The following is an 18200-nucleotide window of genomic DNA, read 5'->3' as shown; positions in this document are numbered from 1 at the left end:
CCGAGTGGGAATCGGTCAAGGCAGGCAGCGATGGTGTCTGTGATGTGAGGATGTGGGTTTGAACCAGGGCGGTTCAGGAAGTCAGACAGACAGGCAGACAGACAGTCGACGGTTTGCTCCTGCAGCCACGTCGGTACTGAGCTTAGGGAGCTGGAGAGACAGAGAGAAAACACAAAGTGTTGTTACCTATTGTTCTCCTGAACAAAACACATAGAAAACAAAGCTGTGTAATTTCTCTTAAAAGCAGGGCTACATTTTATATTTAATATTCCCCCTCAATTATTTCTGTCTCTGCGTACCTGGCACTGGCCCTGCAAAGTGGGTTCTTGGCCTGAAGGGAAACGTAGATCAGAGCCAGAGTGTGGAGACAGGCCTGTGTCAAAGCTCCATGGCACTGCTCTTCTCTCAGAACCTCCAGCTGAGACCCTGCCTGATGTCACACACACACACACACACACACACACACACACACACACACACACACACACACACACACACACACACACACACACACACACAAATGTTTGTTTTGCTAAAAGTCCTTTACAAACAATAAAAACAGACAATTTAATGAAAGAAGACAATTTAATTAGCCTTAACAACTATCATTATTTATGCAGATAACCAGGAATCATTTTCTTCTGTCATGTCCCTTTAGTCCTTTTTGGGCCGCCCTGCCGATAGTGGTTTGAGATAAGCTTATATCATCCACCAAACACAAAGTATCCTCAAACCCTAGAGCATATTGCAGAGAAGCAAGCAGAAATCTTGGAGGCAAAAACCGTACCTCAAATGTTTCAATAAGGAAAGAGTAATTTGTCCATGAATTGACGTAATGTATGGAGGACAGGTTGTTCATGATCCTTTGAAAAACGTGTGATAAAGATGAACAAGGTGACAAACGATTTTGCGCCCCCTGTCAACTTTGACTGTGATCGGAGTTTCAACACCTACCTTTTTGATGAGCTGGATCTGTTGCACTGGCTCTGATAGATCCAAACAGGCCCAGAGAGTCTGAGCAACCTGCCTGACTCCATCGTCATCCTCATCATCATCATCTCCTGCATCCACGCTGAGGGAGGCTGCACACACAGTACACAGACACTTGAGATTCGGCGACTACATTCAATGATTACGTTGAGGATGAACCAACTGCAACTCTCCCCCACCCCAGTGTTTTTTGGGGGGTTTTTTTCCGGGTTTCGGGTTAATTTGTGTTCCATTTTCGAAATCGTCCTTGCCCAGGTGGAAGGAGGCTAGTGCACCCCATCGGTGTTATGTCGAATGTGGGCTTTGGGACTGTACGCTGATTAAGGGCTACAGTACATCAACAAACTAGACTACACTATGCCTTCAGGATAACCACGAATATAGTTCTATCCCAACAACCTATGGAAACACTCCACTGAGTATGGCACGACAGGCTCTAGCGGGTTCATCGAGTGGACGGTTCTGACCTTTCAGCTGGTGGAGCTCGTCGTGATCCAGCAGGAGAGGCTCCACTTTGGCAGTTCTTTTCTTCACCACCATAGCTGGTCCCTGTGTGTGTGTGTGTGTGTGTGTGTGTGTGTCTGTTTGTTTGTTTTTGGACCCCGGTCAGCACGGGCATAGCAACATTCCGGCTACAAAACACCGTGTTTATCTCTCTTCCTCTGCCAGTCCCGCTACAAGAAAGCCACACAAACACGATGCTCCATTAGCAGCCACGGCAACCCCGGCTTCCAGCCTGCAGCGTCCCCACTAGCTGCTCAACTAGCATCTGCTGCGGCTGCACGGGCCCGCAAGCCGCGACAACACAACTGCAAATAACAGGGAACTCGGGGAACACTCACCTAACTTTGATTGACTGAAATTGGAAATGCGTTTGTTAAATAAGATAAAAAGCGACCGGGCTTGAGTTTCTCTCGGCTGCACTACGCGCTACACGTGTGGAACGTCACTTCCGGAAAGGCCGCAGGCCCCGCCCATAAAGTGAAAACGATTGGTCAAAAAAAAAAAAGCGCTCCGACCTCCTATTGGTAAAGCAGATATGTCAATCAATAGAGGGCTTGTTCTTTTGGGATGGGAAAATGTATGATTGGCTTTTTTATTCTTCTGAAAAGCCAATATTCTAGATATAATATGGCTGCTCAGAAATTTGTAAGCGTGATTGAGTTGAGTTTTTTTTTTTTACAAAATTTAATGGACTATAAACACAACGTGTATTCTAACATTACCATACAAATCCAGATGCATTCAAATACGGAACAATTTAAAAAATAGAGATTGTTCCATCCCATCCACACATTTCCATAATTACAAGAGAAAGTCAAATGCAAATCATTCCAAGATAAAAATAAAGCTAAATAAAATTTCCCTTCGGAGATGAATAAAGCGAAAAGCGAACGTATCTAAAAAAGAAAGGAAAATAACAATAGAATTATCATAATAACACTAATAAACCAACAGAAAACATCCTCACCAATAATTATATCCAATAACTTGCAAATCTGTTTGTCTCTATCAGTCAATACAGGACGCTGTGGATCGCGTGCTGATGTAAATGACCACGCCCATAGTCGCAGCTATTGGGCGCAGCGCAGACATACCGCGCCCCCAAACCCTGCCGTCCCAAAAAAAGTTTTGGCAGAGAGCTGAAGTGAAAACTTATGGAGAAGGCAAAATACAAAGCTTTTCCTCATAAATCCGGATTGTGACACAGGGATAATAAAGGCGGCATGGTCTTTGGACTCGACATAAAACCCACTCCGTCGTTTCTCTGTTGCTTCATCAATCTGCGGGGGTAAGTGAAATTGAAGTGATGTGAAATCCAAAGGGATGCTGTTTAAATGGAAGATGGAGGAGAGCTCTGTGTGAGTGTGTGTATGTGTGTGTGTGTGTATATATATGTATATATATATATATATATATATATATATATATATATATATATATATATATATATATAAATCTTAATTACTCTGGTTCATGTGGTTTTCTTATAAGAAGTGTTTTAAAAGTACATTTTGTTTTATGAGATAAGATATCCGATAAGATAGGATGAGGTGAAATTATTAAACCATCAAATCTTGGAAGTAATTCTAAATTCAAAATACAAGATTGTCAATGAAGCGGTACCCAATTGTTAACCGTTGGGCTAATATGCTGATATTTGTGTGTGTGTGTGTGTGTGTGTGTGTGTGTGTGTGTGTGTGTGTGTGTGTGTGTGTTGTGTGTGTGTGTGTGCGCGAGCGTGTGTGAAATTCATGAAACCATGAATACTTGGAAAGTACACACTAAGTAAGTAGTTCTTACGGAGTAGTTGTGCCACTTTTGCATCTAAAGCGGGGGTTGACACAAAGGGAGGCGCACACACACACACACACACACACACACACACACACACACACACACACACACACACACACACACACACACACACACACACACAGTTGCCTTGTGTAGTCTGGTTTCACCAGCAGGAAGTCAGAGGGAGAGAGAGGGAGCGAGAGAGAGCGAAAGCAAATGACAGAGAGAAAAATAGATAGTCTGAGAGAGGGAAAGAAGTAGAGAGAAACCTCACATGTTCCTTAATGTTCTCCTCTGCCCAAATTCCTTCATCATCATCACCGATGGGGGAGGAGAGAGAGGAGGAGAGTGCTAGTGCTCACTGATGTGCATCACATCTAAATATACACATATACAGTATTGTTTGTCAGTTTTTACCTAGAATAGTTTGCCCTGTGTGTCTGTATAATCGTATTGAATTTCCATAGAAAAAAAGAACAAATAGAAAACAAAACACACAATAGCACAGCCAGGAATATATTGACTAAATCAATGTATAGCAGGAGAAAAACTGTGTATCCATATATATAAAAAAAACACCAAAACATCCATATATACAATTACAGACGTATACATTATATGTGTGTCTCAACAAATGACTACCACTCATGAGCTAGATGGGAGATAATTGAGAGAGTACTGGTGGGATAGTGAAGAAGAGGCCCACATAGGGAATAATAACCGGTACGAGGAAATGAGTTTGTAGGAGCTCCAGGGGCAGAGAGGGGTCATCACAGGGCTAACCCACTCGAAAAAATAGATGCTAAACCGGGCATGTTGGCCTCGCCCCGTCACGGAGAATCTGCGGGGAAATGGAACCCAGCCGTGAGGGGCGCAAAAGTGGAGCTTCTCTTTCGAAAATATTTCACAGGAAAACGAATAAGAATAATCATTGAGACCGAACTTCCTGCGTGACGTCATCTTCAGTTCGCTGCACCTCGGCCCCGGGGGCCCGCGAACCGGCCGTGCCGTCGTTCGGAGGCGGTCCGTGTGAGTCAGTGTTTGCCACAACAAGCGGGCACCAGACAGACAGCGTTTACTTGCTTCTCCTCCACATGTGTTTGCGCTCTTCTTTGCAAGGACGCCAAGTCGGTAATGAGAGGTTACATTCTGGAAGAGAAAGTCAGGGTTTTCCATTTAACTCCCGCCCTCGATTTCCCTCGTCTAATCTTCGCTCTCCCTCTCTCGCTCTCCCTTTGTTTTATTTCCCTTCCCTTTCTTTCGTTTTCTTTCTTTCTTTCTTTCTTTCTTTCTTTCTTTCTTTCTGCATTCGTCTGCTCGCTCTCTCATTGTCGCTCGCTCCGAGTCACTGTTTACGTCTCAGTGTCTGTGGCTCTCTCCCCCTTTCCTTCTTTTCCTCTCACCCCCTCAGCGTCTTTTTTGAATTAATTTTTTTTTTTTTTTTTTTTACGCTTTTCAAACTACGGTTATTTCCCCAGCGGCGGTAGAGAGAGAGAGAGAGAGAGAGAGAGAGAGAGAGAGAGAGAGAGAAAAAAAACGCGAGGCAGTCCAAACCCATGTGGCGAACGACGGGGCAGAGGTGTTTGGGAGCAACATCGCTGTGTTCAGTTTGGCCGCAGTGGGCGAGGACCCCGCCCGTGGCCCACGCCTGCCCGGCCGCAGAAATATCTCAGGTGCTGGCTTGGCGAAAAAAAAACAAAAAAAACAAACAGCTGCACAAAAACAGCTGCTGAAACTCTGTCTGTCTGTCTGTCTGTCTGTCTGTCTGTCTGTCTGTCAGTCAGTTTCCGCTTGTCATTCTCACTTTCTGTCCCCGCAAAGTATACAGTCTCCGCGTTGCAAAAATTGCGAAGGTGTACATTTTTGCACCACCAAAATATCCCACATTCACAGGACTATTTATACACGCAGGGCAGTGTCCCACCTCCCTCCCAGCCAATGACAGATGAGTGTGAATGGAGGAATGGAGGGGGTTATTACCTCCAGTGCCAACGTTTTCATGCATCGTGTTTTTCAAGGTTTATGTCTAATGTTATGCTTATGTTTGTGTTGGTGTTCGTGTGTACGCGTGTTTGGTGGGTTCCAGGAAAGCTGGAGTGTGTGTGGGAGGCAGGTAGTATGGCTGAAGGCGAGGAGACCATGGGCCAGGAGGACTGGAAAGAGAAGTGCTTGGTCCTGGAAGCCCTGCTCATGAAGTTCAGAGTGCAGATAATCAAAATACGGGAGCTCACCGCCGACAAGGTTGGTTCCGGCCGAATGCGGCAAAAATGAAATTGCCGGCACGCGTCGCCGGTTGTGCTTGCCCATCACGATTAGACAGAGACTGTCATAGTTAAGGAAGCAACTTTACATGGGAGGAAAGTGGGCCCTTTCCGATAATGTCTGAAAAATAGGACAATTCGAAAAGTGTCGATGTCAAAGCATCACAAAACCTTTTCTCGCACCTTTTTATATTGTTCAGCATATGCAATGTGTAAATATGGTGGGAACCAGACGGAGAACGCTCTTGCTGATTTTTCTGGTGACAAGGAATGGGGCGATAGACATTAATCTGAACGGCAACCAACAGGGGTCACTCAGGTCCAGTTTAGGTAAAAATCAGTGATGAAGTGATGAACCTGTAATGTAATCCAAATGTTTTGGTTTCACTTGAGTAAAAGTACAAATACCCTGACACAAAATGACTCACATCACATTGTTAAGTATTAAAAGTAAAAGTACACATCATATCCAGAGCCTATGAGTGACCATAGATTCACTGATCTAAAATACAAACTTTCCAGCACCAAAGCAGTTTAGAACCACCTCTTCTTGTCTTAGCTCCAGCAGAGTGCAGGGGTATGGTTTCCTAGACGCTCCTCAGCCCAACGCCCCGAGGGGAAATTAGCCCACATCTGCATCCCTGTCAGTCAGAGCCGCTCTGCAGCGTCACACCCACGTCCACCGGTCGAGATGTCAACGTGTTTTCTGCTAATCTGTGCACTTGAGAAGATCAAACGTGGGAGATTCCATGTGTCAGCTCATGGATTCCTGTACGTGTCTGTGTGTGAGAAAGCGTTTTTCTGTCAATTCAGAGCCAGTGAAAGGAATGAACCAAAATTGTAGACATACACACACATACTAAGGTGAATACGACACACACACACACACACACACACACACACACACATACACACACACACCCAAACAAGGAGCACTGTGCTTCATATGCAGAGACCTGCCCGGTCGGTCCCGGCCGGCCCCCGTCCCGTCCTGTGCCCTAGTTCTGCTGCTGCTCTCCAGGGAGGCTGATTAGAGCAGCAATGTAAACAGAAGCCTGGCCACAGGGCTCTGCCATGCAATGCATGATGGGATGGACCTGGCACCAGGCAAGCTACAAAGCTGGAGTAGCCCAGCTAGACGGCCAAACGCACAAATCCACTGGACTTGGGGAAGGACTTGATTTGGGAGGTTTTGAGATAAGTCGGTCAGTTTGTTGAGATATTATGATGGGATGATAATGTATTTGCATGGCTCTAAAAAAAACGTCGAAATAATATTCGCCCAGGACTTTGAACTTCACCCTCAAACTCTGAAAGAGACAATAGAACATTTAAAAACACGTGTCCTCATTACTACCCGGGTAGGAAGCCCACCACGTCACCCCATCCTGTCTCAATTCTTTCTGACTCATCCCTTTTAGTCACTTGTGTGAATTTCAGATGACCTTCAATGGGTATAAGCAAAGATTTTATTTATTATAAGACCAAAGACAATTTAAACTTTAAGACTTAAGATGGCCAAGTGATGGAATCTTTTTTGTATATTCCACAAAACACACAACAATCCCTGTGAAAGGTGGTTGTCTTCTGTATTTATTTATTTATTTGTTTGTTTGTTTATTTGTTTGTTTATATGTGTTTATTTATTAATTCATTATTTTTTACTTTTGGCATCAAAAGTAAAAAGTTACAGGAGTTTTCCGTTTGTTTGCTTGTTCTTTACGTTTGGAAGCAATAAAGAAGGAGTGCTCTGACAGGAGCCCTGACCTTGTGCTCACTGACCCGCTGATGCTATGAGCTCATCCTTCCAGCATCCAGCCTATCTGCTGCTGTTGTTTCTGTGTTCCGTAGGCTCCCGCTGCCTCCGCAGCGGGGCTTGTTGTTTTAAAGCGTTGTGTGGGGGAGGATGTATGTCACCGACTCTCCCCCTCCCAAATATCTGGCTGCGTGGGAGCGTATGGGTTGTGAGTCACACTGTGTTGCTCAGTAGAGAATCGGTGGAGTGCCCATCAAGAGATGATTTTTTTATTCTCTATACTAGATATTTAAAATTGATTTCAATGGCCCTAATGTAAAAAATAGATAAAATAGAGGTTACATAAGTTCAATAACAGAGGTTCCCTGAATGAAATGTAACTATACTGAAAGAAAAGGTCGTGAAACGGTCAACGCAATTTGGTATGTTCCAATGTTCAATGCCAACAAATCTTTCTCAGGTCCATGTGTATTATTATATTATTGTAAGCTAATAGTGTGATACCGGCATTAAATTGACAAAAAAAAGATATTTATATGATTGTGACAGCCCTACATATTTCAGGCATATTTTCACCTGTAATATTTTTGGGGCATTTGGTGCATCAGTGCTGAACTCACACCAAAATGTATTTGAATAATCAATGGAAGCAAGTTAGAGTTAGAGACGTGCTCTCATGAAAAGCCTGACAGACTGAGGGAGGAAATTCCTGCTGCACTAAACGCCGTGTGTGTTGCACCGGAAGTGAGCGAGTAACTGGAGGCCATCAGCCAGTCAGGCAGCAGGTCAGTGAGTCGGAAAAAGATCAAGTCAGACAATTCTGTGCAATTCTTTTCGTTTGCAAAGTCAAGCTTTTAAAGTGGTAATCCATCGCATTACTCTACAAGAGTGGCATACAGTTGTCCCTGCATCTCATGTTATAATGTCCAAAGCTTTTTGTACTTAAAGAAATGTGAGCTAGGCTTGGGTGATATGCAAAATTTTATATGTACTATATGTGCAGTCCCACCCATATATTGCGAAACACAATATTATTGTCGTTGTTGACACGCAGTGTTTTTTTGGTTTCATTCTTTTACAGTAAATACATCTACAATAAAAGCACTCCGTATTTGTTTTCCTTGGAGAGACGGTGAACGGTTAATGCCGGATCACAGAGAGCGGATTGCAAGTTGCGCGTGGGTGTTCACGGAACGTGCGGGCGAGAGGATCTCCCGTTTGCCGCTCTGTCAGTGTGCATTGCAATAATAGGAGAAAGTAGAGCATCAGATAGAAGCTTACAAAATGCACAGGGATTACATTTCAGTTTGGGGAATTATAAATAAGGTGATATACTGTAGATCATAGATGTGTGAATCGTCCGTGTTTGGACATGGACGCTCTCTCCATGCGCGCGATCACCGTGCCTCATTCCTCAGAGTAAAGCAACTAAATACAGTGTGGGGACCGGGCACAACTCATAGAATCTGCGCAGATTATTTTCTGCGCGCAACGCATGGAGAGCGGGTGTTGGGGGAGAGAGTCACAGAGAAAGTGTCCCCATTATGCACGGTTTCGTTCCATATGGTTCCATACGGTTCCATACGCACTTGTTTCGTTCCACAAGGAGACGTAAAATGAAATAACCTACATCTTAAACCTCCCCCCCCCAAAAAAAAAACCCTGTGTTTTGGCGCACCGATCACTGGGAACCCATCACTGACGCGCATCGTCGGTGCTGTCGGAGCTTCAACTTGAGCACCATCCACGCCACGCGCGCCACCACGTCCAAATCCTCCATCCGCTTCCTCGCCACTGCGCCAAATACTGTACACCCTCTTCTGTCTCACCTCTCGTCTCTATGCGCGCAAGTGAACGAGCTCCGTCCGTCACTCCCTGCGGTCCCACGGGCGGACAGGGGGGTGGGGGGGCGATATTTTGATACTGTGAAAGTATCGCACATGGCTGCAAATGTCGCGATATTCCAAATGATCGAATATCGGCCCAAGCCTGATATGAGCGCGCAAATGGAGAAAGACATTTCTAAGAATTCGTTTTCATCACAATCACACAAATAGTGAAATGGAATTAACAAACCTGGCTCCCTTGCCTGTCCAAGTATGAACCTCAACTCATAGCCTCGAATGAATGAATGCCCAAAATAATAAATGTAGCCTCAAATAATAAGTGGATGTCACCACTGTGGCATTACGCACATTTGGGGGAAAAAAAAAAAAAAAAAAAAAAAAGGGAAACACACACACGGGGTGGAGTGGTTTATTCTGGTGTAGCCTTCAACCCCGAGTGTCTCTACATTTGGAAACAAACCAAACACATTTAAGAACTGTCCTTTCCCATTCACACACACACACACACACACACACACACACACACACACACACACACACACACACACACACTCGCACGCCAAATCTGTGTCCGCATCAGTTTTTTCACGTGCCTTGCTTTACCCACACTCACATGCGCTTCCAATTCCATCTCAAACCACGAATGTATCTGGCTTAATTTACGTCATTCACTCGGCGCTCCAGCATTTCCTTCTCAAGACAGATGAGTGTGTGTGTGTGTGTGTGTGTGTGTGTGTGTGTGTGTGTGTGTGTGTGTGTGTGTGTGTGTGTGTGTGTGTGTGTGTGTGCGTGTGTGTGTGCGCACGCGCACGCACCAGTACTACAGTACATCTCAAAGAAGCCCTGTGCGGGTGAAAGTCACCTGTCATCCCTTCCACAGACAAACACACACACGCACACACTTAGGATCAGTGAGGGGATTTTGTTACAGTATTTTATCATGTCTACATGACTCTATCTGAAACGTTGTGGAGTTGGCTAACTTGTGTTTAATGTAGAACTCAGGCAGCGGTGACACCCAAGCAGCAACCGTTTCAGCCAGATGTTAAAGCCAATGGGGAAGTTCTTTAAAATGCAGTTCTGCTGACAGCCACTAGATGCCGCTTCAGGAACCTCGACCAAGTGGAAGTCTATGGAAAAACACGTCGCTTGAAAAACAGATTCAATCCTTTTTTTCCGCCAGACTTTACAGACTCAACATCTACGTTTAGTTTATTCTAACTGCTGAGTTGGTTGTGATTTGAAAATTGATTGTTCCATAAAGAATACGTTGAGGCCCATAAGGAGGTGTACTTCTGGGGGCGTGGTCGCCTGCGTGGACGGGTTTCTCGTTTGCGCTTGAGAAAAGGCGGGCGTCTCCCTCTCTCCTCCAACTGCCTGCTGCTTCCGAGACTCCGCCCACCGCTCAAATGTATCACGCTCTGGCTCCGTCCTGCCAAGATGGCAGCGAGCGTAAAGATAAACCTGTGGCTTCAAATCATCTTTTCGGAAACCAACGGGTGACGTCACAGACGCTATGTCCAATTTTGTGACAGCGGGCTACATTAGAGCGCCTTCCCCACATGGAACCCGAAACACATCTGGATGAAAAATACCTGGCAAAGGCAGCAGATGGTCATTCACACATTGGCCTCCTTTCCACATAGAGACTGTTACGGTTAAAGTTTGTGATGGGCTAGTTAGTTAGTACGTTACGTCCAGCGTAAATGCGATCGTTTGGACAATCTGTTGGAATGTTTTTTTTTTTGTTTGTTTGTTTTTTTCCCCCTGGCTCTCAAAGAGACCAGCGCTTCGGTTTCCCCCTCTCCATCTCCCCGCCCCTCCCGGACGGACTCGGTCGCCTCGGCTGACAGAGCCGCGACAGAGCCCCCGTCTCCGGACGCAGTAGCCCAAACCCAATGTTATTAAATCAGTTTCATCAGCCTGTTCCTCCACTCTCTGCCACCGGAGAACATTCTCCACCCATTCTTCCTCTCCCTGTCCGGAGACTGGACATCTTTCACTTTCTCGTTTTCTTTTTCTTCCCGAAAACAAATAACTATTGAAATATTTTTACGTAATAAATATTCGTAAAAACCCACTATTTGTGCTTTGCCAGTATTCGGATTCGGCTCCAACCCTACTTTACGTGCTTGTCCCGGCATTGTTACTGCTTCCATTCACACACACTTCCATTCACAGCCATATCGGCATTTTCCCTGGAAATGAGACTAAGTCGAGAGTGGGGAGATCTATGGGACGACTTTTATGGAACGTTGACACCGGCTCCTTTTCCCACGTTACACAGATACGGAACGCTGCCAGTGGATTTACGGCTTTCGGTGCAAGTGGGAAAGGTTCGCGCTCACTTGTGGTTTTCTTAAACAGGCCACCTTGCAAGGTGGACGAGCTTGCGTTGTGTTTAAAACTCGAAACGTTCATACAGCAGAATCACATCACCAGACCACGCCCTGGTTCTTACGGAGTCGTAGCATGTTGGTGACGTGAAGCTGTCCACTTAGGGAATTACAGATCTTCTTTTTTGCAAAGAAAGGTTCTACACCTGTGTCTGTGATGGTTTTTAGAGCCATCATGTGATCCCATGTTACCCTCCCCAGTGCTGTCGGACCCACACCCTCCGTTTCCACAGACACTAGTTGTAGAGAAACAATATATGAGCACAGATTAAAGATCAGTATTACCACCAAGTAAAGCCGTTTCAATGGTAACCTGTATTCAAACTTTGCAGGGACAGGAGCGTCGCTCACCAAAGAGCCCGCATTCTATTTATATGGAACTCTGGGGTTAGAGTTCCGAGCCTGCCGGCTATAGAAAGAGGCTTTGTGAGCTGGCTGAGGATGGAGGGATGGGGGAGGGATGGAGAAAGAGAGAGAACCAGCGAGAGGAGGGGAGGTTGGCCACAGTAAGCCAGTTGTGGAATTCCAGGAATGAAAGTCTGACTGGAGTTTTGATGTGAAAAGGGAACTGACTGCAGAGGTGATAGGGCGCCGCTAGTGGTTATGGAGTGAGAGGGACAGATCGTGTGTGTGTGTGTGTGTGTGTGTGTGTGTGTCTGTGTGTGTGTGTGTGTGTGTGTGTGTGTGTGTGTGTGTGTGTGTGTGTGTGTGTGTGTGTGTGTGTGTGTGTGTGTGTTTTTGCAGGTGTGGCAGGAAGCAGGGCAGTTTTCCCATGAAACTTTTGAAGAAATGTTTGAGACATCAATCATTTGAGATTCATTCAGTAATATAATTGTCCGATTTAAATTGAGCCAAACATTTTGTGTGTGTGTGTGTGTGTGTGTGTGTGTGTGTGTGTGTGTGTGTGTGTGCGTTTATGCATGTAGGGATAATAGGGTGGGGTTGAACTTTTTGTGGCTACATTTCTTGGAACCTGTAATGAGCCGTAGCAAACACACGTGCACACTATGGCCCTAACCATCGGTGCGAGCTGGGCTACCTGCCGGTTGTACGGAAATGGACAAAGTAAGATTAATTCCACGCAAATTGCATAGAAAATAAAATCAGCGGATTGGAGTTGCTTTAATTAGTTAAATCTCTATTTTCTTTTTGTTTTCTCAACATAAAATGTCCATTTAAATTTTTTTTTTTTTTTTTTCACAAGTTGAGAAGACCTAAGAAATCTAGATTTTTTTTCAAATGTCAGCCTTTTTTTAAAATTATCCAATTCCCAATTTTTTTTCAATGTATGTATGACAGTTAACACAGAGGGATGGAAACACACTTAGCCCTCAGTCCACTACGCCACCATCCAATGACAGTGTGTCTTGACAGCCTCAATGTGCATGCGTGCGTGTGTGTTTGTGTGTTTGTGTGTGTTTGTATAGAGCTTGTCTGTGTTGCACGTGCAGCTTTTACCTTTTAAGGGTTTTTTGCACTCATACTGTTTGTATTTACTTGTGATTGTTTGTGTAGGTTGTGTCCGTGTCGTCTTTCTGTTTATGTGTGCGTGTGTGTGTGTGTCTTTCTGTGTCTGTGTGTGTGTTCTGAGAGTGTTTGTGCTTGTGGTCGTGCACGTGTGTTAATATATCATCTCCAGCTGGATCCCGGAGAGCACACGGGGCCTGTAATTAACCATCTATTCTCCGCCTGATGCTATATCTGTGGACGTGAGCGGGAGATGCGGTTTGTCCTTTACTACCCAGCTCAACATGTTGAGAAGCCTCCCTGAGAAAAGATACGCACGCACGCACGCACGCACGCACAGTCTGCCAGCCTACAAGTCTTTTTCATGTCTGCTTTTGGTTAGAATACACCCCTATTTCCAACTGGGAAATGGTCACACACATTGCTGTGTGTGTGTGTGTGTGTGTGTGTGTGTGTGTGTCTGTGTGTGTGTGTGTGTGTGTGTGTGTGTGTGTGTGTGTGTGTGTGTGTGTGTGTGTGTGTCTGTGTGTGTGTGTGTGTGTGTGTGTGTGTGTGTGTGTGTGTGTGATGCCAGTGCTTCTTGTCCTGAGTCTTTTCTAGAGCACGGCAGCACGGCAATCGGGTTTAAACGGGATCGCTGTGCCCCCCTTTAAGGCTATTCCTTTCATTACAACAAAAAAGGGGCATTGGGCATTAGTCAGTCGTGCCTTGTCTGAATGTTTGTTTGGCACATGTCACACTTCTCACATCTCTCCCGGTCTCAACACTTACAGTCCAGCAGGTTCACACAGTTAATGTGAAGTGGTGGAGAGTGGAGAGAATAAGAACATGACAAAATAAGACGTGCATTAAAACAGTACACAATGACAGATAGTGAGTACCTGGGTGCAGAAAGACTTTTCTGCCAAGTGACACATCACACATCAGTGAAGTACACATCACAAGACGTCATATAAAGCGATATAATGTACGTATAATATACTGTACATTCAAGCTTTTTTGGCCCATCTCCCCTAAAATTCTAAGCAGAACAGCAATTATTGAGTGTCAAAAATGTTCCTATTTTTTTGCTTTTTATTCTTATGTGTAATTCCACATTGCATATGTGTTTTATCAGAATTTTAGTATTGCATTGGTTGCTTTTATTAAACTGTATTCTCAAGCTCCAATGGATTATATAGACATTATGAGATATTTCAAACCTTTTTTAACTAGATGTTTATTCACATATATCAATAAAATATCAATATATGAGAATTAGAATGTCTGCTTCAAACAGTGGATAGGCAATATCATAAATAATCATTGTGAAGTGGAGAAGCATTAAAACCAAGTGAGATTACTTGGTATGTTGACAGTCAGTCACTTTGCCCAACTTTAATTCCCCTAAAAGTCGTCTCCATGACAAGGGTTTATCTTGTAATCTGTACTGATCCGCAGCAGAATCGCAGAGTCTACTGCTTCGAAAACGCCTCCTGACATTTGGAATTTTCATCGCTTCCACAGCACCGTTTCCAGTCGAATCCAAAGCGTCCTCCTGCCTCATCTTACGTTAAAGGGTTGACAGGGACACGGAAAGGCCAATTTCAACGCTAATCGGAATGTTAGCATTGGAATATTCATATTCTACCACTAAAATGTCATCACAAGTAGCATGAAATAACCAATGAAGTCATGGCAACAGGAAGCCCGTATTCCATCTTGGAAAAAAGGGAATGGGGGAAAAAGTCTCACCATGGAAACAGTGAGGGTCACTGCTGCTGTTGCACGGGGCCTTCATCTGGCTTTTGGAACGAGAAGGAAAAGTGTCGCAGCCTTTGTCCCCCTGACTCACAGGAACGAATGTACACTTCACTGGTGCAAAAACGCAAAAATGCTTTTGTACTCCTAAAGGCACAACGCTGTTCTACTTTAAGAAATAGAAAGACAAATAGATAGTATTTTTTATTGGCATCTATTCTTCTATCTGTCTGTCCGTCCGTCCGTCCGTCTCTGTCTATAGATTTATATAGCCCCCTGTTGTGTTTCATGTGCTTTCTGACACACTTCTAACAGTTTTCCCATGATCCTCTCGGCTCTGGCCTGACACAAAGGTGTGTGTGTGGTTGCGCCTTTCAGATGTATGTACGTGGAACAACAGGACCCGGCTGTTAAGAAACTCCTCCACCACACAAGCCTGTGCGTTGGTTCAAGCCAAATAACTGAGCTACTGACAAAATAATTATTATTGTTGTTTATTTTTGTTGTTGTTTTAGTTGTGAATTTTAATTGACGATATATATACTATATATACTTCCACCAAGGAGGTTTTCATCTCGGTGGGTTAGTTTGTCTATCGTGGTTTTTGTTTGTCTGTCTTAATGTGTTCGTGTCCGTTCATTAACTCAAATATTGGATTTTTACAAAATGTAGTGAAACGATTTATGATCAGAAATTATCAATAGCTGGAACCAGGATGTTCTTTTTGCTTTGATTATCATTGCAATGTAAGTCAATAGCACCAAGGGGGAATTGTGATCAAATTCCGGGGGCTTTTCACCCAAAACTATCACCCAAATTTAGTTTTTTATTTGTTTTATTTTATACAGTTTTTACCAGCGAAGACTTGTTTTCCAACTATCAAGGGTTATCTTGTAACGTTTTAAGGCTCGCAGCTTCAGCCTCTAATACAATAACGGTTGTACTGCATAATTCCCTGCACTTTGGATATCTCAAATCAAAACCTTTCAGGAAATTCCTCGCAATACAAAAAAATGTCTCTGCCGTGTTGTCTTTGCACTCTCGCTGCTTAGAATTCAGTGTTCTGTTTGTCTTTATTCGGTGCTGCTCGGTCTGGGTTCTAGTTTTAAACAGATTTGATCTTCAAACTTGTTGGCTGTCGACACGTTGTGGTCACCAGAGCCCCAGGGAACAGAGGGGTTTGTTTAGGGTCAAACCATGCAGGTAGGGAAAGAGAATTATAATGTGCATTACATTTCACTGCATTACATTATATTACACCACATGACATTATGTTGCACCACATGACATTACAATACATTGCATTACACTATATTACGTTATATTTCATTGCATTACACTACATTACATTACATGACACTACATTGCATTACACCACATTGAATTACATTGTATTGCATTGCATTACACTACATTGGATTGCATTACACAACCTTACATTATATTACATTGCATTACACAACATGACATTGCATTTCAACACATAAGATTATATTTCACCACATGATATTGCACTACATTACACTACATTACATTGCATTACATTTGACTACTTTACATTACATAACACCACATTGCATTACATTGCATTGCATTACACTGAATTACATTACAGGACATTACAATTACATCCTCAAGCAGACACTTCCAAAAGCGTTTACAATAAGTACATTTATCATCAGTAAAATAACCAAATGTGCAGTCAGTGTCTTGCGTATTTCTTGTGTTTGTGTGTTTTATTACAGGGGCATTTTCCTTGTAAAGATGGGTGTGATTTTTTTTCTGTCGTTTTCATACTAGTCTGCTCCACCCAGTATTGTCTTGCTTATCTATCTTGTTGAGTATTTGTTTCATGTACTCTGGCTGTTTGTAAGCACACATCTATGAAAGTTGACCTAATAAAAACTTGTGATCATGCATGCATTAGCTTGATTATTTATGAAATCTCTCCGGGATCTCTCTTCCACCTGCAGATCCAGCAGCTGGAGATGCAGGTGATCGATGCAGAGAAACGGGCCTTCAACGCTCAGCAGCAGGTAAGCGAGCAAACAAAACTGTGTGTGTGTGTGTGTGTGTGTGTGCGTGTGTGCGTGTGTGCGTGTGTGCGTGTGTGCGTGTGTGCGTGTGTGTGTGTGTGTGTGTGTGTGTGCAGATTATTTCCCCCACCAACCTGTGTGTGTGCATGTTTTTCAGGTCCAGTGGATGGAGGAGAAGCTGCAGGCTCCAGTTGACCAGTCGGGGGACCCTGAGGCTCGTCTGCTGGGACGCTGTCGGGATCTGCAGGTTCTGCTGCGGCAGAAGGACGAGGCCGTAGTGCTGCTGGAGCAGCAGCTGGAGGAGCAGGTTGAGACTCACAGTTTAAAACAGTTTAAATATAAGATGGGTTTCTCAACATATCATTGGAATTGTCAATATTAAAACATCTAAAAATGTGAGCTATCGTCAGGATTAGGGGAAATGGGCTAAAATCCCATTAGAAACTAGAAAAAGCATTTTCACTATATTTACCAAATACACAACATTTCTCATATATTTAAAATAAATTTGATAGGCAGCTCTAAAACCAGTCAACAGTGCTCATTATGTGATCTACTGCGAATTTTCCAATCAGAGGCAATAGCATTTGCATACCCCAATCACACCAGGACAACACTGTCTCAGATCCTCCTAATGAAGCTTGACGCGCTGCACAATGTAATGTAATGTTCTGTATTTTTCTTCTGGCAAAGCTGAGTGGCACTCCGCGACTGTTTAAACTGTAAAAACAGATCTGATTATCTGCAGCAGTTCCTGTATCACCTGCGGTTGCATTTGTTGGTGTGCCTGCCTGACACATGTTGTCTTCATTTACCAGAAACAGATCCGGCTCCAGGATTCCAAAACTGTGGAGGAAAAAGCCGCAAAGATCAAGGAATGGGTGATGCTGAAGCTGTCAGAGGTCAATTTAATAATATAATAATGCATGTTAACCATGTCTGACATGGATGAGCAAACGACAAAATATTCAATGCCATTTTAGTGTTTTCATGCATCGTCTATGATCTATAATCTGCAGTTTGAGGTGGAGAACGCTGCACTGAGAGAAACGAACAGGAAGCAGGAAGCTCAGATCTTGGAGCTGCAGAAACTCGTGCAGGGTAAGAGGCTTCTTCAATCGTCATTTCGAACGGTTCACTGAATTTATCGTAGACGCAGTACTAGATGCATTTTGCCTTTCTCTTCAAAGCACTGGAGCAGAAGCAGGGTGCAGCGGGTCTGGGGGTCAAGGCCCGGCCGGGGGAGGCACAGCGGCTCAGCAGCCTTACCTTCGGCTGCTTCCAGGTACGAGGGAAGAACCCCCAGGTGCTGACCGGCCCCGAGCCCTCCCAGAGGACCATCAGCTCCCCACCCCAGGAGGAGGCCGAGGCCGGGGAAGACGACATCGGTATGATGACTTTAATCAGAT

General features: G+C 44.2%; 2 protein-coding genes across 2 annotated transcripts in view; one reads left to right on the top strand and one right to left on the bottom strand.

Moving 5' to 3' along the window:
- Positions 1–1571, bottom strand: part of thada (THADA armadillo repeat containing) — a 93706-nt gene extending 92135 nt beyond the window's left edge. The window contains 4 exon segments of the mRNA XM_080017049.1: positions 2–150; positions 300–430; positions 955–1082; positions 1458–1571. Coding sequence (XP_079873175.1) covers positions 2–150; positions 300–430; positions 955–1082; positions 1458–1530 — 481 coding nt within the window. The 5' untranslated portion in view covers positions 1531–1571.
- A 1070-nt stretch (positions 1572–2641) lies between these two features.
- The window catches only part of plekhh2 (pleckstrin homology domain containing, family H (with MyTH4 domain) member 2), a 36863-nt gene continuing 21304 nt past the window's right edge, over positions 2642–18200 (top strand). Inside the window, exons 1-7 of the mRNA XM_080016124.1 lie at positions 2642–2782; positions 5375–5529; positions 16729–16791; positions 16949–17098; positions 17610–17693; positions 17811–17892; positions 17982–18179. Of these exons, the coding sequence (XP_079872250.1) occupies positions 5407–5529; positions 16729–16791; positions 16949–17098; positions 17610–17693; positions 17811–17892; positions 17982–18179 (700 nt within the window). The 5' untranslated portion in view covers positions 2642–2782; positions 5375–5406. The remainder of the gene's footprint in view (positions 2783–5374; positions 5530–16728; positions 16792–16948; positions 17099–17609; positions 17694–17810; positions 17893–17981; positions 18180–18200) is intronic.

This window comes from Zeus faber (assembly GCF_960531495.2).
Source record: "Zeus faber genome assembly, chromosome: 16".
NCBI classification, from domain to species: Eukaryota; Metazoa; Chordata; class Actinopteri; order Zeiformes; family Zeidae; genus Zeus; species Zeus faber.
The sequence above is the reverse complement of the archived record's forward strand: the minus strand, read 5'-3'. Positions and strand labels throughout refer to the sequence as shown.